Raw genomic sequence first — 27,619 nt, forward strand, 5'->3', positions numbered from 1 at the left:
GCCTGTTGCCAGCAGGTCTCACTGAAAATAAAAAACCTAAATCTATACTTTCTTTCTAAGGGCTCAGGAGAGCCCCTAGTGTGCATCCAACCTCGGCCGGGCACAAGATCTAACTGAGGCTTGGAGGTGGGTCATAGTGGGAGGAGCCAGTGCACACCAGGTAGTCATAAATCTTTCTAGAGTGCCCAGCCTCCTTCGGAGCCCGCTATTCCCCATGGTCCTTACGGAGTTCCCAGCATCCACTAGGACGTTAGAGAAACAAAGTTATTTATACTGGTTTATGGACATTTAGAATCTGTAAACTGAGCGACGTTTCACAGCAATATTACATTCATACATGACAGTAATGGCCCAAAGAACACTGTATTGTATACGTAGAGAGAAAAACAAAAAGCTTAAAAGCTGGGATATTTTTCATGTCATTGTCCATGTAGGGAGGAATCACAATCCTAACTTCCTCTTCTGTTGGAAATAAGCATCAAATCTAGACACTGCGTATTCCTAAAAGAGAAAGCGAAACAAACGTTAAGTCTCAAGTTATCATTAGAGCGCTCTTGGTTCTCAATCATTATTGGACAACGCTACATAGTTCAAGAATTATTTGTTGAGCTTTTACACTAACACCATGCAGCTAAAAATATTATTTTTGGATTTAAGTAAAGCAAAACCTTATACAGGTTGAGTATCCCTTATCCAAAATGCTTGGGACCAGAGGTATTTTGGTTATCGGATTTTTCCGTATTTTGGAATAATTGCATACCATAATGAGATATCATGGTGATGGGACCTAAATCTAGGCACATAATGCATTTATGTTACACATACACCTTATACACACAGCCTGAAGGTAATTTTAGCCAATATTTTTTATAACTTTGTACATTAAACAAAGTGTGTGTACATTCACACAATTCATTTATGTTTCATATACACGTTATACACACAGCCTGAAGGTCATTTAATACAATGTTTTTAATAACTTGGTGTATTAAACAAAGTTTGCGTACATTGAGCCATCAGAAAACAAAGGTTTCACTATCTCACTCAAAAAAGTCCGTATTTCGGAATATTTGGATATGGGATACTCAACCTGTAGTCACTGGTAACAAGTTATAATTCCTAGCATGCAGCTCTCAGGCACACACGCTAGGAGCTGAACACCACAACCACAAAACGGTTGTTTTCAGAACCTGCAATGTAAAGCTTTCTTCCTAAAAGAAAAGTCAAACGGTGCTCACCATATAGCCAAACTCAATGGAGGAGATTTTTGCCTGTACAATAGCCCAAAGACCCCACAAGAAATGTGACGCAAGTGCAAACCTAAGAGAAAAAGACCAGAAACTCAAGTTATAGAACTATTTTTTATATGACAGTTATTCACTAATATTACTGTGCTAACAGTGGTGTCGCAGATGCATGACAGTAAAACAGTGTTCTGTGTATCCCGTTGCGTGTCACTGCTAGTGCCAGGAAGAAGTAAATAAATTGGTGGTTTTATAACTGCAAAGGGGGTTGAAGATTCTAGATCAGTGGCTCCCAACCTCGGTCCTCAAGTACCCCCAACAGTTCATGTTTTCCAGGTCACCTAGCAGTTGAACGGGTGTATTAATTACTGACATTTTAAAAGACCCACAGGTGGATCAAATTATTTCACTTGCAATCTTGTGAGGATACCTGGAAAACATGAACTGTTGAGGGTACTTGAGGACCGAGGTTGGGAACCACTGTTCTAGATAACCAATGTTTATAGAGTCCCACAGCAACATCCCCTTATTTATCAATTTACACTGGACACACAACTTCTATAGCATTCAGACTCTTGCCTTCAGGTAAAACATGGTAGCCAAAGCAGTTTACAGAGTGGGAGGAATCAGTCTTCAATGCCGATTCAATCAGGGCAGACTAAATCAATGGAACACTTGGCTAGACATGAACTGCAAACATTCCCAGAGGTGCTACACTGGGAGGAGGGGGTGCTAAACTGAATCCGCAGTAACGATGGCAGGAACCAGCTCCTAATTTCAGGTAGCAGTGATGACCCCTGTACAATTCTCACTTTTATTTATACAGAGGAGCAGAAAATTAAGTGGAAGAGGGATGGTAAAACTGGACAACCCCTTTAACTGGTTTGTTCAGTTCCGTCATTTTCTCTAGCCTAAAGCTGTGTACACGCGGTGAGATTTCTCCTTTCGATTTTGACTATATAATCAAAATCACAAGGAAAGTTAGTGCAAATCGCTAGGTGTTAGCCACCTTGCGATCCCAATGCGCACTCCCGCGGGTCGATATCGCATGGCTAGATAGACTGTGCACTGTGTGCAGGCAAGTCAGTCTTGACCATCTAGTACAAAGTATAGTCAAAATAATACATAGACAAAATCGAAAGTACAGATAGTCAAAATCTGTGCTATCTGGACTCCGGGGGAGTTCAAGGGAAATCGCATAGTCAAACTCGGCATAGCAAGGATCTCACCGTGTGTATGCACCTTTAGGTCTATAGCAGGTAGGAGACTAATTCGAGAAGTCTGCTCATATTTGGAATACAAGAAGCCACAAGCTGCCAACATGGAGGAAATGCTACAACTGAAATGAAATGCTCACTAACAGGATAACTACTAATATTCCATGGTTAGCTCGGCGAGATTACCCTACCATTAAAGATTTGTCTTTCCTTCCAAGAATAACAAACCACTATCACACTCACCTGTTTACTTCAGTTAGAATTTCATGCTCAACTTTACTTCTCTCTTCATTGCTCATGTTCTGAAACCCAGGCTGAAACTCCGCCATGTAGTTGGATATGAAATGAAGCTAGAAATCAAGACACCGCCAAGTTATTTGTCAGTGGCGGACAGACTATTTACAAACCCACCCACTTCCAAAAGCTATGACCCCAACCTGCTAATCCCAATCACATGTAGTGTGCCCCCATTTCCCAGGTCTTAGAACACACTGGAATATGCAGATGACAACTGAAAGCTTCTAACCCTTACCCCTCTATACCATGTTTCAGATATCGTCATATTTGTACCTGTTGTTTCTTTGAGGGATAATTTGAAAAACTGGCTTTGAAGAATGGAAATTTCTCACAGGTGTAGTCGTATGTCCATTCACAGAAATGATTCCCAATGTCAAATCCCCTAGACAGACGAAAATAGTCAGGTTAATAAAACCGGTTCTGGGCCAATATTACATAATATAATGCCGCTCAGATCTACTTCTGTGGTCACAGTATAGTGTGAAATAAGAATTACTACAGGTCACCAGCTGCAGCAATCACAAAAGGTGACGAGCTAGCATGCACTCCTTTGGCTTTATAGCCTACTGTGCGCAGCAACACAGCAGTTCTTAATCCTATTCAGATGATATGTGCTTTCTTAACCAATCAGAGCACTGAAGCCTGCTCAATAAAATATCCAGCACAACAAGGTCCTTCGTGTAAAGTGCAGTTAAGGTTCTTAGGGACTGTTCAATACAGCAATATCTAGTCCTCATATATAGTACACAATATAAGGAGCTCTGTGCATTTATCCAACTGCAAAGCCAGTGTGTTTAATGCACTTCCATTCTGATTCATTAGAACATTACATGTGTGTGTTATGACCAGATCAAATATCTCAATAAAGAGGGTTCCAGATTGACCTAGTTCAGGAAGATGGACTTTGTCTACACACAGGCAAGCTGTTCGCCAAACCACATGTAAACCTGCAGAATCAGTAGCCAATACACTTAGGAAAAATATCTACAAGTGAAGTTCCTGATGTTGCACATCACATTTAAAAAAAAAAAAAAAAAATACAATAAAAACAGATTTGTACTTTTATTTCCCCAGTCTAGTTCAGTGATTACTAACCTTGACACTCCAGCTGTTGTTGAACTACACATCCCAGCATGCCCTGCATCAGTTTTAGCAAGGCCAAATAGCAAAACTGTAGCAGGGCATGCTGGAATGTGTAGTTCAACAACAGCTGGAGTGTCAAGGTTAGCCATCACTAGTCTAGTTCAAAGTTTTTAAAGTTTTCGTTTATGGTCATCAGTTTGACAAACAAAAATTGCAAAAGTACATAGCACCCAGTAGCAGACAACACAAATCATAACATACATAAAAACACATATAAATAATACACTCACACAGTTAGCATCCATACTGCAGATGGGAGAAAGCCATTTCTAAAGCGACTTGTGTGTGCTAGCAAGGTAAACCTCTTTTGGGATGGTGACCTTGTCAAAAACACTCAGTAAAAGGATGGCCACGTTCTGATAGGATACTTCTAGCTTTCGTTAAGCCCCCGAGACTATAAAAGCTCACAAAAGGTAGGCAACAGCATGCCAATGATTTTACTAGCAGTCCTACTAATCTGCTCTAAAGCACTCTGATCATTGGCAGTGCAGCTGCATACCATGTAACTATTCCATAAGTTAGGATACTCTCAATCGAGCACCTGTAGAAGTTTAACATGGTCTGCACACTAACACCTGCGGCTCTTAAGTGTCGCAGGAAAAAAAGTAACTGCTGAGCTGTTTTAATGATCAACTTCAAGTGTGTAGACCATATAAAACAAGACGAGACCTGAATGGCCCGAAAACGGAATGTTACAACCATTTCAACACCTTGAATGCGGATAAACACTGGTGGTTTCTGCGATAACCCTCTTTCTAAAATCCACAATTAGTTCCTTGGTCTTCCCACCATTTAAGAATAAATGATTTTCAATACTCCAAACAGCTAATTTCTCAACTTCTGTCCTGTAAGCGGACTCATCATGATCATTAATTAACCCCACTACAGCAATGTTGTCTGCAAATTCAATCATTTTTACAGATGTATCCGCCGACACACAATCGTGGGTAAACACTGACTATTAAAAAATAAGAATTTACTCATCGGTAATTCTATTTCTCGTAGTCCGTAGTGGATGCTGGGGACTCCGTAAGGACCATAGGGAATAGACGGCTCCGCAGGAGACTGGGCACATCTAAGAAAGATTTAGGACTATCTGGTGTGCACTGGCTCCTCCCCCTATGACCCTCCTCCAAGCCTCAGTTAGGAACTGTGCCCGGAAGAGCTGACACAATAAGGAAGGATTTTTGAATCCCGGGTAAGACTCATACCAGCCACACCAATCACACCATATAACAGTATGATAACAAATGGAGCCTCTGAAGAGATGGCTCACAACAAAACCCGATTTTTGTAACAATAACTATGTACAGGTATTGCAGACAATCCGCACTTGGGATGGGCGCCCAGCATCCACTACGGACTACGAGAAATAGAATTACCGATGAGTAAATTCTTATTTTCTCTGACGTCCTAGTGGATGCTGGGGACTCCGTAAGGACCATGGGGATTATACCAAAGCTCCCAAACGGGCGGGAGAGTGCGGATGACTCTGCAGCACCGAATGAGAGAATTCCAGGTCCTCCTCAGCCAGGGTATCAAATTTGTAGAATTTTGCAAACGTGTTTGCCCCCGACCAAGTAGCTGCTCGGCAAAGTTGTAAAGCCGAGACCCCTCGGGCAGCCGCCCAAGATGAGCCCACCTTCCGTGTGGAATGGGCTTTTACAGATTTACACTGCGGTAAGCCTACCGCAGAATGCGCCAGCTGAATAGTGCTACAAATCCAGCGCGCAATAGACTGCTTAGAAGCAGGAGCACCCAGCTTGGTGGGTGCATACAGGATAAACAGCGAGTCAGTCTTTCTGACTCCAGCCGTCCTGGAAATATAAATTTTTAGGGCCCTGACTACGTCCAGCAACTTGGAATCCTCCAAGTCCCTAGTAGCCGCAGGCACCACAATAGGTTGGTTCAAGTGAAAAGCTGAGACCACCTTTGGGAGAAACTGAGGACGAGTCCTCAATTCTGCCCTATCCATATGGAAAATCAGATAAGGGCTTTTACAAGACAAAGCCGCCAATTCTGAAACCCGCCTGGCCAAGGCCAACAGCATGACCACTTTCCACGTGAGATATTTTAAATCCACAGTCTTAAGTGGTTCGAACCAATGTGATTTCAGGAATGCCAAAACCACATTGAGATCCCAAGGTGCCACTGGGGGCACAAAAGGAGGCTGAATATGCAGTACTCCTTTGACAAAAGTCTGAACTTCGGGCAGTGAAACCAGTTCTTTTTGGAAGAAAATCGACAGAGCCGAAATCTGGACCTTTATGGACCCCAATTTGAGGCCCAACGTCACCCCTGCTTGCAGGAAGTGCAGGAATCGACCCAGTTGAAATTCCTCCGTCGGGGCCTTCATGGCCTCACACCAAGCAACATATTTTCGCCAAATGCGGTGATAATGTCTTGCGGTGACATCCTTCCTGGCTTTGATCAGGGTAGGGATGACTTCCTCCGGAATACCCTTTTCCTTCAGGATCCGGTGTTCAACCGCCATGCCGTCAAACGCAGCCGCGGTAAGTCTTGGAACAGACAGGGTCCCTGCTGCAGCAGGTCTTGTCTGAGCGGCAGAGGCCAAGGGTCCTCTGTAAGCATCTCTTGAAGTTCCGGGTACCAAGCTCTTCTTGGCCAATCCGGAACCACGAGTATGGTTTTCACTCCTCGCCTTCTTATTATTCTCAGTACCTTGGGTATGAGAGGTAGAGGAGGAAACACATAAACCGACTGGTACACCCATGGTGTCACTAGAGCGTCCACCGCTATCGCCTGAGGGTCTCTTGACCGGGCGCAATATCTTTTCAACTTCTTGTTGAGGCGGGACGCCATCATGTCTACCTGTGGTTTTTCCCACCGGTTGACCAGCATTTGGAAGACTTCTGGATGAAGTCCCCATTCTCCCGGGTGGAGGTCGTGCCCCGGAATGAACACTGCCGTCAGTGCTAACACATGATTCTCTGCCCATCTGAGAATCCTTGTGGCTTCTGCCATCGCCATCCTGCTTCTCGTGCCGCCCTGTCTGTTTACATGGGCGACCGCCGTGATGTTGTCTGACTGGATCAGTACCGGCTGGTTTTGAAGCAGGGGTCTTGCCTGGCTTAGGGTATTGTAAATGGCCCTTAGCTCCAGGATATTTATGTGAAGAGAAATCTCCTGATTTGACCACAGTCCTTGGAAATTTCTTCCCTTTGTGACTGCCCCCCAGCCCCGAAGGCTGGCATCCGTAGTCACCAGGACCCAGTCCTGTATTCCGAATCTGCGGCCCTCTAGTAGATGAGCCCTCTGCAGCCACCACAGCAGCGACACCCTGGTTCTGGCTGATAGGGTTATCCGCTGTTGCATCTGGAGATGGGACCCGGACCATTTGTCCAACAGGTCTCACTGAAACGTCCTTGCGTGGAACCTTCCGAATGGAATTGCTTCGTACGAAGCTACCATTTTTCCCAGGACTCGTGTGCATTGATGTACCGACACTTTTCCTGGTTTTAGGATGTCTCCGACCAGAGATGACAATTCCTCGGCTTTTTCCAGTGGAAGAAACACTCTTTTCTGGTCTGTGTCCAGAATCATTCCCAGGAACAGAAGACGTGTCGTCGGGACCAGCTGTAACTTTGGAATGTTTAGAATCCAGCCGTGCTGTTGTAGCACTTCCTGAGAAAGTGCCACCCCCACTATCAACTGTTCTTTGGACCTCGCCTTTATCAAGAGATCGTCCAAGTACGGGATAATTAAAACTCCCTTCTTGCGAAGGAGTATCATCATTTCGGCCATTACCTTGGTAAAGACCCTCGGTGCCGTGGATAACCCGAACGGCAGCGTCTGGAACTGATAGTGACAGTCCTGTACCACAAATCTGAGGTACTCCTGGTGCGGAGGGTAAATGGGGACATGCAGGTACGCATCCTTGATGTCCAGGGATACCATGTAATCCCCCTCCTCCAGGCTCGCAATAACCGCCCTGAGCGATTCCATCTTGAACTTGAACCTTTTGATATAAGTGTTCAAGGTTTTTAAATTTAAGATGGGTCTCACCGAACCGTCCGGTTTCGGTACCACAAACATTGTGGAGTAGTAACCCTTTCCTTGCTGAAGGAGGGGTACCTTGACGATCACTTTCTGTGAATACAGTTTTTGAATAGCCACCAACACTGCCTCCCTGGCAGAGGGAGTTGCCGGCAAGGCAGATTTTAGGAAACGGCGGGGGGGAGACGTCTCGAATTCCAGCCTGTACCCCTGAGATACTACTTGAAGGACCCAGGGATCCACTTGTGAGAGAGCCCACTATGTGCTGAAAAACCTGAGACGTGCCCCCACCGTTCCCGATTCCGCCTGAGCAGCCCCAGCGTCATGCTGTGGACTTACCGGACGCAGGGGAGGACTTCTGCTCCTGGGAACTAGCTGTGCCGACAGGGAGTCTGACAACGCAGCAGCAGCACTGCACATCCAAGCTGATGCAATAGCGGGTCTCAATATAATGCCAGTGTGTGTGTATATAGCTTTTAGGGTACTTTCCAGCTGTCTATCAGCAGGTTCTTTTAGGGCGGCCGTATCCGGAGACGGTAGTGCCACCTTCTTTGATAAGCGTGTCAATGCTTTATCTACCCTAGGGGGTGTTTCCCAGCGTGACCTATCCTCTGGCGGGAAAGGGTACGCAGCCATTAACCGTTTAGAAATGATCAATTTCTTATCTGGGGAAGTCCACGCTTCCTCACACACCTCATTTAATTCGTCAGATGCAAGAAAAACTACTGGTAGTTTTTTCTCACCAAACAGAATACCCTTTTTTTTTTTGTGGTACCTGCGGTATCATCAGAAATGTGTAAAACATTTTTCATAGCCTCAATCATATAACGGGTGGATCTATTGGAGGGTACACTCGTCTCATCATCGTCGACACTGGAGTCGGTATCCGTGTCGACATCTGTATCTGTCATCTGAGGTAGCGGGCGTTTTATAGCCCCTGATGACATTTGAGACGCTTGGACAGGCACAAGCTGAGTAGCCGGCTGTCCTATGTCGTCAAACCTTTTATGTAAGGAGCTGACACTGTTACGTAATTCCTTCCATAAGTCCATCCACACTGGTGTCGACCCCGCAGGGGGTGACATCACATTCACAGGCATTTGCTCCGCCTCCACATCATTATCCTCATCATACATGTCGACACAGCAGTACCGACACACAGCAGACACACAGGGAATGCTCTTACAGAGGACAGGACCCCACAAAGCACTTTGGGGAGACAGAGGGAGAGTATGCCAGCACACACCAGGGCGCTATATAACACAAGGATATCACTATACAGAGTGTTTTCCCCTATAGCTGCCTATAATATATATATACTGCGCCTAAATTGTGCCCCCCCCCCTCTCTTTTTTACCCTTTCTGTAGTGCAGGACTGCAGGGGAGAGCCAGGGAGCTTCCTTCCAGCGAAGCTGTGAGGGAATAATGGCGCCAGTGTGCTGAGGGAGTTGGCTCCGCCCCTTTTTCGGCTGGCTTTCTCCCGCTATTTTATCGTTTCTGGCAGGGGTTAATATACACCTATATAGCCTCTGGGGCTATATATGGTGTTAGTTTTGCCAGCCAAGGTGTTATTATTGCTGCTCAGGGAGCCCCCCCCCCCCCCCCCCCCCAGCGCCCTGCACCCATCAGTGACCGCAGTGTGTGGTGTGCATGAGGAGCAATGGCGCACAGCTGCAGTGCTGTGCGCTACCTTGGAGAAGACAGAAGTCTTCAGCCGCCGATTTTCCGGACCACCTTCTTGTTTCTGGCTCTGTAAGGGGGACGGCGGCGCGGCTCCGGGAACGGACGACGAGGTCGGGTCCTGTGTTCGATCCCTCTGGAGCTAATGGTGTCCAGTAGCCTAAGAAGCCCAAGCTACCACCACTTAGGTAGGTTCGCTTCTTCTCCCCTTAGTCCCTCGTTGCAGTGAGCCTGTTGCCAGCAGGTCTCACTGAAAATAAAAAACCTAAACTATACTTTCTTCTAGGAGCTCAGGAGAGCCCCTAGTGTGCATCCAGCTCAGCCGGGCACAGAAATCTAACTGAGGCTTGGAGGAGGGTCATAGGGGGAGGAGCCAGTGCACACCAGATAGTCCTAAATCTTTCTTAGATGTGCCCAGTCTCCTGCGGAGCCGTCTATTCCCCATGGTCCTTACTGAGTCCCCAGCATCCACTAGGACGTCAGAGAAAAAAATAAGATTTTACTTACCGATAAATCTATTTCTCGTAGTCCGTAGTGGATGCTGGGACTCCGTCAGGACCATGGGGATTAGCGGCTCCGCAGGAGACAGGGCACAAAAATAAAAGCTTTAGGACTAGGTGGTGTGCACTGGCTCCTCCCCCTATGACCCTCCTCCAAGCCTCAGTTAGGATACTGTGCCCGGACGAGCGTACACAATAAGGAAGGATTTTGAATCCCGGGTAAGACTCATACCAGCCACACCAATCACACCGTATAACTTGTGATCTGAACCCAGTTAACAGTATGACAAACGTAGGAGCCTCTGAACAGACGGCTCACAACAATAACAACCCGATTTTTTTGTAACAATAACTATGTACAAGTATTGCAGACAATCCGCACTTGGGATGGGCGCCCAGCATCCACTACGGACTACGAGAAATAGATTTATCGGTAAGTAAAATCTTATTTTCTCTGACGTCCTAGTGGATGCTGGGACTCCGTCAGGACCATGGGGATTATACCAAAGCTCCCAAACGGGCGGGAGAGTGCGGATGACTCTGCAGCACCGAATGAGAGAACTCCAGGTCCTCTTTAGCCAGGGTAACAAATTTGTAGAATTTTACAAACGTGTTCTCCCCCGACCACGTAGCTGCTCGGCAGAGTTGTAATGCCGAGACCCCTCGGGCAGCCGCCCAAGATGAGCCCACCTTCCTTGTGGAATGGGCCTTGATAGATTTAGGCTGTGGCAGGCCTGCCACAGAATGTGCAAGTTGAATTGTGCTACAAATCCAACGAGCAATCGTCTGCTTAGAAGCAGGAGCACCCAGCTTGTTGGGTGCATACAGTATAAACAGCGAGTCAGATTTTCTGACTCCAGCCGTCCTTGAAATATATATTTTCAATGCCCTGACAACGTCCAGCAACTTGGAATCCTCCAAATCGCTAGTAACCGCAGGCACCACAATAGGCTGGTTCAGGTGAAACGCTGAAACCACCTTAGGCAGAAACTGAGGACGCGTCCGCAGTTCTGCCCTGTCCGAATGGAAAATCAGATATGGGCTTTTATACGATAAAGCCGCCAATTCTGACACTCTCCTGGCTGAAGCCAGGGCCAGTAGCATGGTTACTTTCCATGTAAGATATTTCAAATCCACCGATTTGAGTGGCTCAAACCAATGGGATTTGAGAAAATCCAAAACTACATTAAGATCCCACGGAGCCACTGGGGGCACAACCGGGGGCTGTATATGTAGTACTCCTTTTACAAAAGTCTGGACTTCAGGAACTGAAGCCAATTCTTTCTGGAAGAAAATCGACAGGGCCGAAATTTGAACCTTAATGGACCCTAATTTGAGGCCCATAGACAATCCTGTTTGCAGGAAATGTAGGAATCGACCCAGTTGAAATTCCTCCGTCGGGGCCTTCCTGGCCTCACACCACGCAACATATTTTCTCCAAATGCGGTGATAATGTTGTGCAGTCACCTCCTTCCTGGCTTTTACCAGGGTAGGGATGACCTCTTCCGGAATGCCTTTTTCCCTTAGAATTCGGCGTTCAACCGCCATGCCGTCAAACGCAGCCGCGGTAAGTCTTGGAATAGACACGGTCCCTGCTGAAGCAGGTCCCGTCTTAGAGGTAGAGACCACGGATCTTCCGTGAGCATCTCCTGAAGTTCCGGGTACCAAGTTCTTCTTGGCCAATCCGGAGCCACGAGTATCGTTCTTACTCCCCTTTGCCGTATAATTCTCAGTACTTTTGGTATGAGAGGCAGAGGAGGAAACACATACACTGACTGGAACACCCACGGTGTTACCAGAGCGTCCACAGCTATTGCCTGAGGGTCTCTTGACCTGGCGCAATACCTGTACAGTTTTTTGTTGAGGCGGGACGCCATCATATCCACCTTTGGTTTTTCCCAACGGTTCACAATCATGTGGAAGACTTCTGGATGAAGTCCCCACTCTCCCGGGTGTAGATCGTGTCTGCTGAGGAAGTCCGCTTCCCAGTTGTCCACTCCCGGAATGAACACTGCTGACAGTGCTATCACATGATCTTCCGCCCAGCGAAGAATCCTTGCAGCTTCTGCCATTGCCCTCCTGCTTCTTGTGCCGCCCTGTCTGTTTACGTGGGCGACTGCCGTGATGTTGTCCGACTGGATCAACACCGGCTGACCCTGAAGCAGGGGTTTTGCCAGGCTTAGAGCATTGTAAATCGCTCTTAGCTCCAGTATATTTATGTGAAGAGACATCTCCAGGCTTGACCACACTCCCTGGAAGTTTCTTCCCTGTGTGACCGCTCCCCAGCCTCTCAGACTGGCATCCGTGGTCACCAGGACCCAGTCCTGTATGCCGAATCTGCGGCCCTCTAACAGATGAGCACTCTGCAACCACCACAGAAGAGACACCCTTGTCCGTGGAGACAAAGTTATCCGCTGATGCATCTGCAGATGCGATCCGGACCATTTGTCCAGCAGATCCCACTGAAAAGTTCGTGCGTGGAATCTGCCGAATGGAATCGCTTCGTAAGAAGCCACCATTTTTCCCAGGACTCTTGTGCATTGATGCACAGACACTTTTCCTGGTTTTAGGAGGTTCCTGACAAGTTCGGATAACTCCCTGGCTTTCTCCTCCGGAAGAAACACCTTTTTCTGAACCGTGTCCAGAATCATTCCCAGGAACAGCAGACGTGTCGTCGGGGTCAATTGAGATTTTGGAAAATTCAGAATCCACCCGTGCTGTTGCAGCACTACTTGGGTTAGTGCTACTACGTCCCCCAGCTGTTCTCTGGACCTTGCCCTTATCAGGAGATCGTCCAAGTAAGGGATAATTAATACGCCTTTTCTTCGCAGAAGAAACATCATTTCGGCCATTACCTTGGTAAAGACCCGAGGTGCCGTGGACAATCCAAACGGCAGCGTCTGAAACTGATAATGACAGTTTTGCACCACGAACCTGAGGTACCCTTGATGTGAAGGGCAAATTGGGACATGCAGGTAAGCATCCTTGATGTCCAGGGACACCATAAAGTCCCCTTCTTCCAGATTCGCTATCACTGCTCTGAGTGACTCCATCTTGAACTTGACTTTTTGTATGTAGAGGTTCAAAGATTTCAGATTTAGAATAGGTCTTACCGAGCCGTCCGGCTTCGGTACCACAAATAGTGTGGAATAATACCCCTTTCCCTGTTGTAGGAGGGGTACCTTGACTATCACCTGCTGAGAATACAGCTTGTGAATGGCTTCCAATACCGTCGCCCTGTCTAAGGGAGACGTTGGCAGAGCAGACTTTAGGAACCGGCGAGGGGGAGACTTCTCGAATTCCAACCTGTAACCCTGAGATACTACCTGCAGGATCCAGGGGTCCACCTGTGAGTGAGCCCACTGTGCGCTGAAATTCTTGAGTCGACCCCCCACCGCCCCTGAGTCCGCTTGTAAAGCCCCAACGTCATGCTGAGGGCTTTGCAGAAGCCGGGGAGGGCTTCTGTTCCTGGGAGGGAGCTGCTTGGTGCACTCTCTTACCCTTTTCCTTTGCCTCGGGGCAGATATGACTGTCCTTTTGCCCGCTTGTTCTTATAGGAACGAAAGGACTGCGGCTGAAAAGACGGTGTCTTTTTCTGTTGGGAGGGGACCTGAGGTAAAAAGGTGGATTTCCCGGCTGTTGCCGTGGCCACCAAATCCGATAGACCGACCCCAAATAATTCCTCCCCTTTATACGGCAATACTTCCATATGCCGTTTGGAATCCGCATCACCTGACCACTGTCGCGTCCATAAACTTCTTCTGGCAGATATGGACATCGCACTTACTCTCGATGCCAGAGTGCAAATATCCCTCTGAGCATCTCGCATATAAAGAAAAGCATCCTTTAATTGCTCTATAGTCAATAAAATACTGTCCCTATCCAGGGTATCAATATTTTCAGTCAGGGAATCCGACCAAACCACCCCAGCACTGCACATCCATGCAGAGGCGATGGCTGGTCGCAGTATAACACCAGTATGAGTGTATATACTTTTTAGGGTAGTTTCCAGCCTCCTATCAGCTGGATCCTTGAGGGCGGCCGTTTCAGGAGACGGTAACGCCACTTGTTTTGATAAGCGTGTGAGTGCCTTATCCACCCTAGGGGGTGTTTCCCAGCGCGCCCTAACCTCTGGCGGGAAAGGATATAATGCCAATAACTTCTTTGAAATTAGCAGTTTTCTATCGGGGTTAACCCACGCTTCATCACACACTTCATTCAATTCCTCTGATTCAGGAAAAACTACAGGTAGTTTTTTCAGACCCCACATAATACCCCTTTTTGTGGTACTTGCAGTATCAGAGATATGCAAAGCCTCCTTCATTGCCGTGATCATATAACGTGTGGCCCTACTGGAAAATACGTTTGTTTCCTCACCGTCGACACTAGATTCGGTGTCCGTGTCTGGGTCTGTGTCGACCGACTGAGGTAAAGGGCGTTTTACAGCCCCTGACGGTGTCTGAGACGCCTGGACAGGTACTAACTGGTTTGCCGGCCGTCTCATGTCGTCAACTGATTTTTGTAACGTGCTGACATTATCACGTAATTCCATAAACAAAGCCATCCATTCCGGTGTCGACTCCCTAGGGGGTGACATCACCATTACCGGCAATTGCTCCGCCTCCACACCAACATCGTCCTCATACATGTCGACACACACGTACCGACACACAGCAGACACACAGGGAATGCTCTTATCGAAGACAGGACCCCCACTAGCCCTTTGGGGAGACAGAGGGAGAGTTTGCCAGCACACACCCAAGCGCTATAAATATATAGGAACAACCCTACAGAAGTGTTGTTTCCTTTATAGCAGCTTAATATATCAATATCGCCAAAAAAGTGCCCCCCCTCTCTGTTTTTTTACCCTGTTTCTGTAGTGCAGTGGAGAGTCCTGGGAGCCTTCCTCGCAGCGGAGCTGTGCAGGAAAATGGCGCTGTGTGCTGAGGAGATAGGCCCCGCCCCCTATTTCGGCGGGCTCTTCTCCCGGTGTTTGTGAGACCTGGCAGGGGTTAAATACATCCATATAGCCCCAGGGGCTATATGTGATGTATTTTTAGCCAGAACAAGGTATTATCATTGCTGCCCAGGGCGCCCCCCCCCCAGCGCCCTGCACCCTCAGTGACCGCTGGTGTGAAGCGTGCTGACAACAATGGCGCACAGCTGCAGTGCTGTGCGCTACCTCATGAAGACTGAAAAGTCTTCTGCCGCCGGTTTCTGGACCTCTTCACTTTTCGGCATCTGCAAGGGGGTCGGCGGCGCGGCTCCGGACTCCATGGCTGGGCCTGTGTTCGATCCCTCTGGAGCTAATGGTGTCCAGTAGCCTAAAAAGCCAATCCATCCTGCACGCAGGTGAGTTCACTTCTTCTCCCCTAAGTCCCTCGTTGCAGTGAGCCTGTTGCCAGCAGGACTCACTGAAAATAAAAAACCTAATAACTTTTCTAAGCAGCTCTTTAGGAGAGCCACCTAGATTGCACCCTGCTCGGACGGGCACAAAAGCCTAACTGAGGCTTGGAGGAGGGTCATAGGGGGAGGAGCCAGTGCACACCACCTAGTCCTAAAGCTTTTATTTTTGTGCCCTGTCTCCTGCGGAGCCGCTAATCCCCATGGTCCTGACGGAGTCCCAGCATCCACTAGGACGTCAGAGAAAAAAGGGCTGAGAACACAGCCCTGAGAAGAAAAGATTTAGACTTAAGATGGAGTCACACTCTTTCGGCAACACATCTTTCGGAGACAAATTTTCCATGGGAATAGGGGGGAGTACTGTATTTGTTAAATGACTTGGTAGGTATGTTAATACTAGTAAGTGATGGAATCAGTGCCGAGGATTCCCAAGTCTGATCTTCATTCAGATAGTCACCAGTAATAGACGGTATTGTCCTAGTAGCAGCAGTCTAGAAGCATCATCTCATACCTATAATTGTAACTGCTGTATTCAAAGTCTATCAGCATAAGCTTCTGCTTTTCAGAATTCTCTCTTCCATCCAGTAATAGAATGTTTCCTGCAAGTCCAAAAGAAGATGTTCAAGGTTTTATTGACACCGACATTACTATTAACAGTTACAAGGCTGAACGACACTGGAGGTTAATAGTGCTTGATTTTATACTGCTATGCCAATGCCTAGACCATTCTCTCTCTTTTACAGTAACATATCCCAATGGTCAATGCTGGGTTCTAATTTCAATAGCAGCAACTGTAGTAACAAAACCGTGCAGTGCCCCATTGCACAGCCAAAGGACACCATCAGGAAATCAGATACTTCAAGCCTTACCTTCCTGGCAGTCATTGTGACAAAAAACAACAGGTGATGGGGTTGTTTCCAATAGAGCCCTAAAACAAAAAAATTCAAGCTTTTAATAACATACTTATAACAGTACATTACAATAATTCAAAACTATTCTCAAAATTAATCAATCAGGAACTTAAACGTTAAAGTCAACTCCTCTTTATTTAAACGAAGAGTCCTATTACATCCCCCCAGAGTCATTACAAAGCAGTCGTTCTTTACCTGCACAGGTTAAGTTTGGTTTCAATCTCTAACACATGTACAAACATGAAATTCAGTGCAAGCCCTTTTAATCGAATGGTTACCTGTAATGTAACTTACTTCAGACCTGTCATTTCTTTGGGGAGATTGTAGCTTAACAACTTATTCAGTTTCCTGGTATGTGACTCTCTTGTGAACTTCATTTTCAGCACTTGCTTCAAGTACCTAGAAATAAAGTCAGAACCATTTAACATGCTGTATGTATCGTGACAAATGCTCTATATGGTGCATGTCGCCATACTTTCCAGCAAAAATGGTGACAGGGATAGTTAAGACAATAGTAAACAAAGCTGTCCATGCGCTGATTATGCAGCCTATATTTTACAATTGGTGTGTTGTTATTGGGCAGGTTTATATGGGTCACAAGAGGACAGAAATCACTAGCACTAACAGGCCTCAGTCTTGCCAAGCAGGGGTTTGTCCTGATATCCCGGAGCACAGAATCCTAACGGTCAGAATTCTCATCCCATCTAAATTGTTCCTGGGAGGTGGAAAATGTGCCCCACTGAAAGTTTAATCTGATACCTGGTTTCCCCTTCTGAATAGTTTTCAAACTAGTAACTTGCCTGAGGAAAATAGCCCCAAGACACCTAGACCGTGGGAAGCCTTGTTCACAAATTGAATGTTCTTTAAATAAAATTTAGCAAAAACAAAATTACATCTTGATTTGCTATGTGGGTAACTGGCAGTAGCCGACACTCAAGATCAAATTGTATATACCTGGATGCTCAGACTGAGTGGCCAGAGGTGTGTATAGGAACCATTTAGCAGTTTGGCAGCTGCCAATATATTTGTACTATTAAAAAAAAATAACAGACTCTAAAAAAATAAGCACACATTCATACATTATATATATATATATATATATATATATATATAGTCAAAATGTGTAAGTGTGCGCTCATGTGGATCAAATATAATCTGTAGTAAAATATTTTCTTATAATTAAAATATTTTCACATGCATTCCTCACAAACGTGGGTGGCAGCTGATAAATTATGGCGATTAGAATGTGTAAAAAACAGAAGTAATCAGCGCCTAATAATGCCTAGAAAATGACGGTGGGGACATAGAATGATATTAAGTAAAAAAAATGGGACAAGCACTTATCTCAGATAGGAATCTTCGGTCCTCAGACCAATATCATCACAGTAATATCCAAAAGAGAAAAAGAAACAACCAATAGTGTGTACCGTTTAAACCTATATGTACTTATAGCATTTTTCTACTTAGTGAGTGTTATTTGGAAATGCTCCCAGGATATCACACTCCACAATAGCGTAGTAGAAAGATAATTTTTCACATTTAATTAAGTACATCCACGGTTTAAAACGAGCAGGTATCGCACGTACAAGAAACAAATGATATAAAAGCTTATCTGTCCATCAAAATAGGGTCCAGGATATCTCCCTTCACATTTACTTTAGTACATAAATTAAACCACGGTTTAAAACGAGCAGGTATCACACGTACAAGAAACAATAGATATAAAAGCTTATCTGTCCATCAAAAGAGGGTCCAGGGTAACTCCCGACGCGTTTCGTCCCAATGCAAAGGACTTCATCAAGGTGGACGGACAGATAAGCTTTTATATCATTTGTTTCTTGTACGTGCGATACCTGCTCGTTTTAAACCGTGGATGTACTTAATTAAATGTGAAAAATTATCTTTCTACTACGCTATTGTGGAGTGTGATATCCTGGGAGCATTTACAATTAACACTCACTAAGTAGAAAAATGCTATAAGTACATATAGGTTTAAGCGGTACACACTATTGGTTGTTTCTTTTTCTCTTTTGCATATTACTGTGATGATATTGGTCTGAGGACCGAAGATTCCTATCTGAGATAAGTGCTTGTCCCATTTTTTTTACTAAATATCATTCTATGTCCCCACCGTCATATTGTAGGCATCATTAGGCGCTGATTACTTCTATTTTTTACACACACACATTATATATATATATATATATATATATATATATATATATATATATATATATATATATATATATATAGCATGGAAATGAGCTGGCACTCACAGAGACTTGTTATAAAACATGCAAACAACACGGTTTGATGCCAACGTTTCAGGGTGTTACCCCTTTTATCAAGACAACCATGTAATTACAGAATAAGAACATTTATACATTACCAAACACCGCGTGTGTAGTCCGTCCACGGTGCCCGCAGAGACCCGATGACGTCATTGGCGCTGGCCAGCGCCGGCGACCCGGCGTCAGAGGGGGGCGTGGCCGGAATGTAAAATAGTGACCCATCACCATGGAAACCAGAATCGGCTGTAGGAGAACGTAATGGATATCCAATTAGTAATATGAAGTTTGCTGTGCAAATCACTTACTGGTATGTAGGGAGGACAAATACCCTCTGCATAATGGGAACTCAATGCTTTATACTATAAGAGGAACCATGAGTTCATAGTTCATATGTATGAATCGTTAAGCAGGGGGCATACCCTCACCAATTAAACAACAACAAATGGCAAACTGTACTGAATATAATCAATGGCTATTAAATATACTAAACCATGAACATCCGACCATATTATCTCCCTGAAGTATACTAGATATATCTATCTGTTTAAATCATAAAAAACAGGTATAAGATAATAAGTCATTGAGTCCCAGAGGTTTCACAGTCTGTAAAGTATGGATCCACCGAGCCTCCTTTTGCAGTAGAATACGGCCTCTGTTGCCCCCTCTTGAAGACTCTGGCACCCTGTCTATAATTTTATATCGAATAGAAGAGATGCTGTGGTTGAATTCTTTGAAATGTCGGGCCACCGGTTGATCTCCCCCTCGACCTTCTATGGCTGCTCTTATACTAGATCGGTGTAGGGCAATTCTTTCCTTGAATTGTCGGATGGTCTTTCCGATGTATAGGAGACCACAAGGGCACTTGATATAGTAAATCACATACCGACTGGAGCATGTGAATGATTGCTTGATCTTGAATTCCTTGCCCGACCTTGGATGGTAAAAGGTGGCACCTGGTTCCAGGCTGCTACATGTTGTGCAGCCGAGACACTTAAAGTTGCCCGGTTTCCGGGTTAAAAAATGTGTAGCCGGCGGAGATTTAAAGTTGGTGATGTCATTATGTACCACTGCATCTTTAATATTCCGCCCCCGACGATAGGAGGGCAGAATGGAGGTGTCCTTAAGGGCTCTTAGTTGTTTATCTTGGGTGACAATCGGCCATATCTGTCTTGCTTTACTTACGCATGACCTCCGTATTTGATGTGGAATAATCCTGTGGCCATACTATACAGTTGGTCTTCTGTGCGGAATGAGATTTTAATAATAGACTTGAGCGATCCTGCATTAGCGCTCTTTCTTTAGCTTTCCTTAAATGTTTTAATTTGTAACCTCTGAGAATGAATTTGCAGGTCATGATGTCCATTTGTTTAATCGCTTCCAATGGATCACTGCAAATACGCTTGATCCTAATGAATTGCGAATAGGGTAATCCCCATTTGAGAGCCGGAGGATGATAGAAATACAACTTTGCATGCTAATAGCTATCAGTGTCCTTTACAAAAAGGGAAGTGTGTAATTGATGAGAAGTATCTTGTCTGACAGACACATCTAGGAAATGAATTTCTTCAAAACTGGATGAAAAAGTGAACTTGATGGAAGTATCACGGATGTTAATATCTTGCATAGCTTGCTGGAAGCTTTCTTCAGTGCCTGACCACAACACAAAGATGTCATCTATGTATCTATAATATGCCTTAATGTTATCCGATACCTTGGGATTAAACAAAAAAAGGTCATTTTCAACTTCACGCATAAAGATGTTGGCAAAGCTCGGAGCTACGCAAGACCCCATCGCGCAGCCCGAGCTTTGCCTATACATCTTCCCGTCAAACAAAAAATAGTTGTGGGTCAGGGTCAGCTCTAAGAGCTGAATAAAGAAATCTGCATCTGGACCAGAATATTTCTGGGTACTTGTGATGCAACGCCTGACAGCCTCAATACCTCTACGATGGGGGATGTTGGTATATAGGCTTATCACATCTATCGTGCACATCAGATATTTATCTGGTAAAGGAGATAATTTTTCAATCTCTACCAAAAATGCAGTCGTGTCCTTTAAACATACTGGCTGATCTTGTACAATGGGTTGTAGGTAAAAATCCAAGAATTTGGATATATTATAGAAAAGAGAATCCCGGGCTGCAATAATAGGCCTACCGGGGGGGGCATGTTGGATTCTTGTGAAGTTTGGGAATGGTGTATAAAACGGGTATTACCGGCCAATCCTCTGTAAGTAATTCTTTGGTCTTGGAATTGATGATGTTCTCCTTGACAGCCTCATCCAGGATATCATCAATTTTTGTTTTATAAACTGCCGTTGGATCTGTAGGCAACAGTTGATAGGTAGCTGCGTCCGCCAATTGGCTGTAGATCTCTGATTTATACGCCAGTAGGTCTTGAACCACTATACCTCCGCCCTTATCCGCCGGGCGGATGACGATGTCCTTATACTTGGCGAGGTTGTTCAATGCTGTGTATTCCAAAGAAGATAAATTACTATCTTTGGATTTAAGCTGTGGCTGGAAGTCATCATAGACACTGTTCATGTGGTTGATAAAACATTTGATGTTCAAATTAGTGGAAACCGGATCAAAATTCGAAGGTTTGTGTAGAGGAATGTCACGAACCAATGTAGATGCATCATCTCCAAAGTGTTCCTTCAGCCGGTACATTGGTTCGTGACATTCCTCTACACAAACCTTCGAATTTTGATCCGGTTTCCACTAATTTGAACATCAAATGTTTTATCAACCACATGAACAGTGTCTATGATGACTTCCAGCCACAGTTTAAATCCAAAGATAGTAATTTTTCTCTGACGTCCTAAGTGGATGCTGGGGACTCCGTCAGGACCATGGGGAATAGCGGCTCCGCAGGAGACAGGGCACAAAAGTAAAAGCTTTAGGATCAGGTGGTGTGCACTGGCTCCTCCCCCTATGACCCTCCTCCAAGCCTCAGTTAGATTTTTGTGCCCGGCCGAGAAGGGTGCAATCTAGGTGGCTCTCCTAAAGAGCTGCTTAGAGTAAAAGTTTTGTTAGGTTTTTTTATTTTCAGTGAGTCCTGCTGGCAACAGGCTCACTGCATCGAGGGACTTAGGGGAGAGAAGTGAACTCACCTGCGTGCAGGATGGATTGGCTTCTTAGGCTACTGGACACCATTAGCTCCAGAGGGAGTCGGAACACAGGTCTCACCCTGGGGTTCGTCCTGGAGCCGCGCCGCCGAACCCCTTGCAGATGCCGAAAAGTGAAGAGGTCCAGAAACCGGCGGCAGAAGACTTTTCAGTCTTCATAAGGTAGCGCACAGCACTGCAGCTGTGCGCCATTGTTGTCAGCACACTTCATAGCAGCGGTCACTGAGGGTGCAGGGCGCTGGGGGGTGCGCCCTGGGCAGCAATGATAGTACCTTATTCTGGCTAAAAATACATCACATATAGCCCCTGGGGGCTATATGGATGTATTTAACCCCTGCCAGGTCTCAGAAAAACGGGAGAAGAAGCCCGCCGAAAAGGGGGCGGGGCCTATTCTCCTCAGCACACAGCGCCATTTTCCCTCACAGAAATGCTGGTGGGAAGGCTCCCAGGCTCTCCCCTGCACTGCACTACAGAAACAGGGTTAAAACAGAGAGGGGGGGCACTTATTTGGCGATATGACTATATATATTAAAATGCTATAAGGGAAAAACACTTATATAAAGGTTGTCCCTGTATAATTATAGCGTTTTTGGTGTGTGCTGGCAAACTCTCCCTCTGTCTCCCCAAAGGGCTAGTGGGGTCCTGTCCTCTATCAGAGCATTCCCTGTGTGTGTGCTGTGTGTCGGTACGTGTGTGTCGACATGTATGAGGACGATGTTGGTGAGGAGGCGGAGCAATTGCCTGTAATGGTGATGTCACTCTCTAGGGAGTCGACACCGGAATGGATGGCTTATTTAAGGAATTACGTGATAATGTCAACACGCTGCAAGGTCGGTTGACGACATGAGACGGCCGGCAAACCAATTAGTACCTGTCCAGGCGTCTCAAACACCGTCAGGGGCGTTAAAACGTCCTTTTACCTCAGTCGGTCGACACAGACACAGACACGGACACTGACTCCAGTGTCGACGGTGAAGAAACAAACGTATTTTCCTTTAGGGCCACACGTTACTTGTTAAGGGCAATGAAGGAGATGTTACATAATTCTGATACTACAAGTACCACAAAAAAGGGTATTATGTGGAGTGTGAAAAAACTACATGTGGTTTTTCCTGAATCAGATAAATTAAATGAAGTGTGTGATGATGCGTGGGTTTCCCCCGATAGAAAATTATTGGCGGTATACCCTTTCCCGCCAGAAGTTATGGCGCGTTGGGAAACACCCCTTAGGGTGGATAAGGCGCTCACACGCTTATCAAAACAAGTGGCGTTACCGTCTCCAGATACGGCCGCCCTTAAGGAGCCAACTGATAGGAGGCTGGAAAATATCCTAAAAAGTATATACACACATACTGGTGTTATACTGCGACCAGCGATCGCCTCAGCCTGGATGGGCAGCGCTGGGGTGGCTTGGTCGGATTCCCTGACTGGAAATATTGATACCCTTGACAGGGACAGTATTTTATTGACTATAGAGCATTTAAAGGATGCATTTCTATATATGCGAGATGCACAGAGGGATATTTGCACTCTGGCATCAAGAGTAAGTGCGATGTCCATATCTGCCAGAAGATGTTTATGGACACGACAGTGGTCAGGTGATGCAGATTCCAAACGGCACATGGAAGTATTGCCGTATAAAGGGGAGGAGTTATTTGGGGTCGGTCCATCGGACCTGGTGGCCACGGCAACAGCTGGAAAATCCACCTTTTTTACCCCAAGTCACATCTCAGCAGAAAAAGACATCGTCTTTTCAGCCTCAGTCCTTTCGTCCCCATAAGGGCAAGCGGGCAAAAGGCCAGTCATATCTGCCCAGGGATAGAGGTAAGGGAAGAAGACTGCAGCAGGCAGCCCATTCCCAGGAACAGAAGCCTTCCACCGCTTCTGCCAAGTCCTCAGCATGACGCTGGGGCCGTACAAACAGGTGCGGTGGGGGGTCGTCTCAAGAGTTTCAGCACGCAGTGGGCTCACTCGCAAGTGGACCCCTGGATCCTACAAGTAGTATCCCAGGGGTACAGATTGGAAATTCGAGACGTCTCCCCCTCGCAGGTTCCTGAAGTTTGCTTTACCAACGTCTCCCTCCGACAGGGAGGCAGTATTGGAAACAATTCACAAGCTGTATTCCCAGCAGGTGATAATCAAAGTACCCCTCCTACAACAAGGAAAGGGGTATTATTCCACACTATATTGTGGTACTGAAGCCAGACGGCTCGGTGAGACCTATTCTAAATCTGAAATATTTGAACACTTACATACAAAGGTTCAAATCAAGATGGAGTCACTCAGAGCAGTGATAGCGAACCAGGAAGAAGGGGACTATATGGTGTCCCTGGACATCAAGGATGCTTACCTCCATGTCCCAATTTGCCCTTCTCACCAAGGGTACCTCAGGTTCGTGGTACAAAACTGTCACTATCAGTTTCAGACGCTGCCGTTTGGATTGTCCACGGCACCCCGGGTCTTTACCAAGGTAATGGCCGAAATGATGATTCTTCTTCAAAGAAAAGGCGTCTTAATTATCCCTTACTTGGACGATCTCCTGATAAGGGCAAGGTCCAGAGAACAGTTGGAGGTCGGAGTAGCACTATCTCAAGTAGTTCTACGACAGCACGGGTGGATTCTAAATATTCCAAAATCGCAGCTGTCTCCGACGACACGTCTGCTGTTCCTAGGGATGATTCTGGACACAGTCCAGAAAAAGGTGTTTCTCCCGGAGGAGAAAGCCAGGGAGTTATCCGAGCTAGTCAGGAACCTCCTAAAACCAGGAAAAGTGTCAGTGCATCATTGCACAAGGGTCCTGGGAAAAATGGTGGCTTCTTACTCAGCGATTCCATTCGGCAAATTTCACGCAAGAACTTTTTCAGTGGGATCTGCTGGAAAAATGGTCCGGATCGCATCTTCAGATGCATCAGCGGATAACCCTGTCTCCAAGGACAAGGGTGTCTCTTCTGTGGTGGCTGCAGAGTGCTCATCTACTAAAGGGCCACAGATTCGGCATTCAGGACTGGGTCCTGGTGACCACGGATGCCAGCCTGAAAGGCTGGGGAGCAGTCACACAAGGAAAAAATTTCCAGGGAGTGTGATCAAGTCTGGAGACTTCTCTCCACATAAATATACTGGAGCTAAGAGCAATTTACAATGCTCTAAGCTTAGCAAGACCTCTGCTTCAAGGTCAGCCGGTATTGATCCAGTGGGACAACATCACGGCAGTCGCCCACGTAAACAGACAGGGCGGCACAAGAAGCAGGAGGACAATGGCAGAAACTGCAAGGATTCTTCGCTGGGCGGAAAATCATGTGATAGCACTGTCAGCAGTGTTCATTCCGGGAGTGGACAACTGGGAAGCAGACTTCCTCAGCACGACCTCCACCCGGGAGAGTGGGGACTTCATCGGGAAGTCTTCCACATGATTGTGAACCATTGGGAAAGACCAAAGGTGGACATGATGGCGTCCCGCCTGAACAAAAAACTGGACAGGTATTGCGCCAGGTCAAGTGACCCTCAGGCAATAGCTGTGGACGTTCTGGTAACACCGTGGGTGTACCAGTCGGTGTATGTGTTCCCTCCTCTGCTTCTCATACCTAAGGTACTGAGAATTATAAGACGTAGAGGAGTAAGAACTATACTCGTGGCTCCGGATTGGCCAAGAAGGACTTGGTACCCGGAACTTCAAGAGATGCTCACAGAGGACTCATGGCCTCTGCCGCTAAGAAGGGACTTGCTTCAGCAAGTACCATGTCTGTTCCAAGACTTACCGCGGCTGCGTTTGACGGCATGGCGGTTGAACGCCGGATCCTAAGGGAAAAAGGCATTCCGGAAGGTCATTCCTACCCTGGTCAAAGCCAGGAAGGAGGTGACCGCACAACATTATCACCACATGTGGCGAAAATATGTTGCGTGGTGTGAGGCCAGGAAGGCCCCACGAAGAAATTTCAACTCGGTCGATTCCTGCATTTCCTGCAAACAGGAGTGTCTATGGGCCTCAAATTGGGGTCCATTAAGGTTCAAATTTCGGCCCTGTCGATTTTCTTCCAGAAAGAATTGGCTTCAGTTCCTGAAGTCCAGAAGTTTGTCAAGGGAGTACTGCATATACAACCCCCTTTTGTGCCTCCAGTGGCACTGTGGGATCTCAACGTAGTTCTGGGATTCCTCAAATCACATTGGTTTAAACCGCTTAAATCTGTGGATTTGAAATATCTCACATGGAAAGTGACCATGATGTTGGCCCTGGCCTCGGCCAGGCGAGTGTCAGAATTGGCGGCTTTGTCTCACAAAAGCCCATATCTGATTGTCCATTCGGACAGGGCAGAGCTGCGGACTCGTCCCCAGTTTCTCCCTAAGGTGGTGTCAGCGTTTCACCTGAACCAGCTTATTGTGGTACCTGCGGCTACTAGGGACTTGGAGGACTCCAAGTTGCTAGATGTTGTCAGGGCCCTGAAAATATAGGTTTCCAGGACGGCTGGAGTCAGGAAAACTGACTTGCTGTTATCCTGTATGCACCCAACAAACTGGGTGCTCTTGCTTCTAAGCAGACGATTGCTAGTTGGATGTGTAGTACAATTCAGCTTGCACATTCTGTGGCAGGCCTGCCACAGCCAAAATATGTAAATGCCCATTCCACAAGGAAGGTGGGCTCATCTTGGGCGGCTGCCCGAGGGGTCTCGGCTTTACAACTTTGCCGAGCTGCTACTTGGTCAGGGGCACACCCTGGCTGAGGAGGACCTGGAGTTCTCTCACTCGGTGCTGCAGAGTCATCCGCACTCTCCCGCCCGTTTGTGAGCTTTGGTATAATCCCCATGGTCCTGACGGAGTCCCCAGCATCCACTTAGGACGTCAGAGAAAATAAGAATTTACTTACCGATAATTCTATTTCTCGTAGTCCGTAGTGGATGCTGGGCGCCCATCCCAAGTGCGGATTGTCTGCAATACTTGTACATAGTTATTGTTACAAAAATCGGGTTATTATTGTTGTGAGCCATCTTTTCAGAGGCTCCGCTGTTATCATGCTGTTAACTGGGTTCAGATCACAGGTTGTACAGTGTGATTGGTGTGGCTGGTATGAGTCTTACCCGGGATTCAAAATCCTTCCTTATTGTGTACGCTCGTCCGGGCACAGTATCCTAACTGAGGCTTGGAGGAGGGTCATAGGGGGAGGAGCCAGTGCACACCACCTGATCCTAAAGCTTTTACTTTTGTGCCCTGTCTCCTGCGGAGCCGCTATTCCCCATGGTCCTGACGGAGTCCCCAGCATCCACTACGGACTACGAGAAATAGAATTATCGGTAAGTAAATTCTTATTATCTTCTTTGGAATACACAGCATTGAACAACCTCGCCAAGTATAAGGACATCGTCATCCGCCCGGCGGATAAGGGCGGAGGTATAGTGGTTCAAGACCTACTGGCGTATAAATCAGAGATCTACAGCCAATTGGCGGACGCAGCTACCTATCAACTGTTGCCTACAGATCCAACGGCAGTTTATAAAACAAAAATTGATGAGATCCTGGATGAGGCTGTCAAGGAGAACATCATCAATTCCAAGACCAAAGAATTACTTACAGAGGATTGGCCGGTAATACCCGTTTTATACACCATTCCCAAACTTCACAAGAATCCAACATGCCCCCCCGGTAGGCCTATTATTGCAGCCCGGGATTCTCTTTTCTATAATATATCCAAATTCTTGGATTTTTACCTACAACCCATTGTACAAGATCAGCCAGTATGTTTAAAGGACACGACTGCATTTTTGGTAGAGATTGAAAAATTATCTCCTTTACCAGAT

The 27,619-nt window shown here is 46.3% G+C and overlaps 1 protein-coding gene across 3 annotated transcripts in view; it reads right to left on the reverse strand.

Annotated features, from left to right (window-relative positions):
• Positions 1 to 206: 206 nt before the first annotated feature.
• The window catches only part of CHKA (choline kinase alpha), a 55,486-nt gene continuing 28,073 nt past the window's right edge, over positions 207 to 27,619 (reverse strand). For all 3 annotated transcript variants that reach the window (XM_063945065.1, XM_063945067.1, XM_063945066.1), the window contains 7 exons: positions 16,707 to 16,811; positions 16,371 to 16,429; positions 16,013 to 16,100; positions 3,032 to 3,140; positions 2,705 to 2,811; positions 1,239 to 1,320; positions 207 to 501 (listed from right to left, as the gene is read on the reverse strand). In XM_063945065.1, coding sequence (XP_063801135.1) covers positions 442 to 501; positions 1,239 to 1,320; positions 2,705 to 2,811; positions 3,032 to 3,140; positions 16,013 to 16,100; positions 16,371 to 16,429; positions 16,707 to 16,811 — 610 coding nt within the window. In that variant the 3' untranslated portion in view covers positions 207 to 441. The remainder of the gene's footprint in view (positions 502 to 1,238; positions 1,321 to 2,704; positions 2,812 to 3,031; positions 3,141 to 16,012; positions 16,101 to 16,370; positions 16,430 to 16,706; positions 16,812 to 27,619) is intronic.

This window comes from Pseudophryne corroboree, chromosome 11, assembly GCF_028390025.1.
Source record: "Pseudophryne corroboree isolate aPseCor3 chromosome 11, aPseCor3.hap2, whole genome shotgun sequence".
In the NCBI taxonomy this organism is placed as follows: domain Eukaryota; kingdom Metazoa; phylum Chordata; class Amphibia; order Anura; family Myobatrachidae; genus Pseudophryne; species Pseudophryne corroboree.